Source organism: Atta cephalotes (assembly GCF_000143395.1).
Source record: "Atta cephalotes unplaced genomic scaffold scaffold00003, whole genome shotgun sequence".
Classification (NCBI taxonomy): domain Eukaryota; kingdom Metazoa; phylum Arthropoda; class Insecta; order Hymenoptera; family Formicidae; genus Atta; species Atta cephalotes.
The window spans coordinates 1037756-1039759 of record NW_012130067.1 but is presented as its reverse complement, the minus strand read 5'-3'; the positions used below and the strand labels follow the sequence as shown (position 1 = coordinate 1039759).

General features: G+C 26.1%; 1 protein-coding gene across 1 annotated transcript in view; it reads left to right on the top strand.

The window, feature by feature from the left end:
- Positions 1-1222, top strand: part of LOC105625712 (serine palmitoyltransferase 2) — a 13790-nt gene extending 12568 nt beyond the window's left edge. Inside the window, exon 10 of the mRNA XM_012207036.1 lies at positions 1118-1222. Coding sequence (XP_012062426.1) covers positions 1118-1222 — 105 coding nt within the window. The remainder of the gene's footprint in view (positions 1-1117) is intronic.
- Positions 1223-2004: the final 782 nt, after the last annotated feature.

Here is a 2004-nt window from a genome sequence, read left to right as displayed (position 1 = left end):
CTACTGTTAATTATTTACTTGTAGTATATATATATATATATATATATATATATGTAACATGAGCTATGAATTATTAAGCTAGCAATCTGCCTTTAAAAATGGCATTAGAACGGTTTTTATGTGCTAATTATATGTTCTAGTGCTAGTTTTTGTAGTCTAGTGTTTGTCTCGAACAGTTTAGCAGAAAATTGTGATTGAAAATGAGATACTGACTCAACGTCAAGTTAGCTTCATTCATTAAATTATATATAATGTAAAAAAGTTTAATTACAATAATAGTTTAATTACAATAATTACAATAATTACAATACTTTTATGTGTTTTTATGTGCTTAATTTAATAAAATTAACATATCTGTAATAATTCAAAAAGTACGTCAATACACTCACATACATATACACACAGGAAATCTTTCGTCAAGCGGGCCATCTCTTCCTTCAAAAATTAACGCAATAAAAAAAATTTAAGGTCTCAAAATATTTATGTACTTGTTTAATTTCGAATGGAACATAACTTTTTAAAAAAATTTTATTTAGCGCCTGAAATCCGCAAAAGTCGAATGATCCTATACAATATCTTTGATTACAATGTAAAAACTTGACAAATCTGTTTGAAAATGATTCGCGAACATCATATATACCTTTCTCCTGTCCTTCTCTCTCTCTAAATTATGTGATTTAGCACAAAAGTATTATCAATCATCAACTTTTCTTTCCTGAAGTCTGCCTGGCTTTCCGATATTTTTTATCTCAGTTTCTAGTCTATTCCTTAATATCTCAGCATATATCTTATATGCACAGCAGTGATATCTCTCTATAAATCGTGACCTTTTCCTGGTTGCTTTTTGTCTATATAAATAATATAATTTCAAAATCTAATGTCTTATTTTAGCATTACAAGAAAATAAAAAAATAACGAATCGTTATTTTCTAAATAATGGTATAATACATTTTTTTTTAATTAGTTACACGTATCAGTAATGAATTATCTATTATAAAAAATAATGATAACGGTAACGCGTTATTTTTAAAAGTAACGTTCCCAATCCTGACATTAATGAATCGAAAGGTTCATTATTTTAATCTGGTTCATTATTTTAAACTGTATTATATCTCAGGTATTGTCACATATTGAAGAGATTGCGGACATATTCGGATTAAGATATTCAAGGAAACCTCGCACTACAACGAAAATAGAATATTCCGACAGTGAAATGGAATGATCTACCTCTTAAAATAATAAATTAGACAATTCATTTCTTTGATAAATAGAAAAAATATCAAAATAGTTGAGGGCTTTAAATATCGCCAATAACTCCTCTACGATTCATCATATCGTATGAGAAATTTATATTAAATGAGAAATTTATATTACAATTATTACAAAAAACTAGCGCATAAATTTTTCACAAAAATAGAATGTGACGATTTATATATGAAGTTAAGGAATAACTGGAGGATATAATTCATACGGAATAATGCGAATTAGAAAAGAAGGGGAGAGACTAAATTATAGTATATTAAAAAATTGTATTATATTTCAAGATGCAAAACTTTTTACTATAGTTTTTTCCGATGTCGATTTTATGCCAAAAGAAAGTGCTATTTACAAGCATTTTACAGATATATATGATATTTCACTATATTTTGTATTAGGATTACAAACCTCAGAAATATATCGCGCTTTATTATGAAAGGATAAGCATAAAATGACGTAAAAAATTAGATCTGTGACTACTTGTTTTTTCTATTTGTCTTTTGTTTTGAAATAAGAAATTACGCTGACCTCCAGATATCTTCTTTTTTTTCACGATCACCATAATCCCTACACATTAAATGAATTGACGAATTTGATATTATCAAATGTCAATAAATTATATTATACATATTAATTTTATCATTTATATATTCTCACAGTAATTATGCACAGTTGAAAAAAATATTCTAAGATTGTGTGATTAAAGTACGTAGATTAAAAAATTATGNAANATAATATATANATATA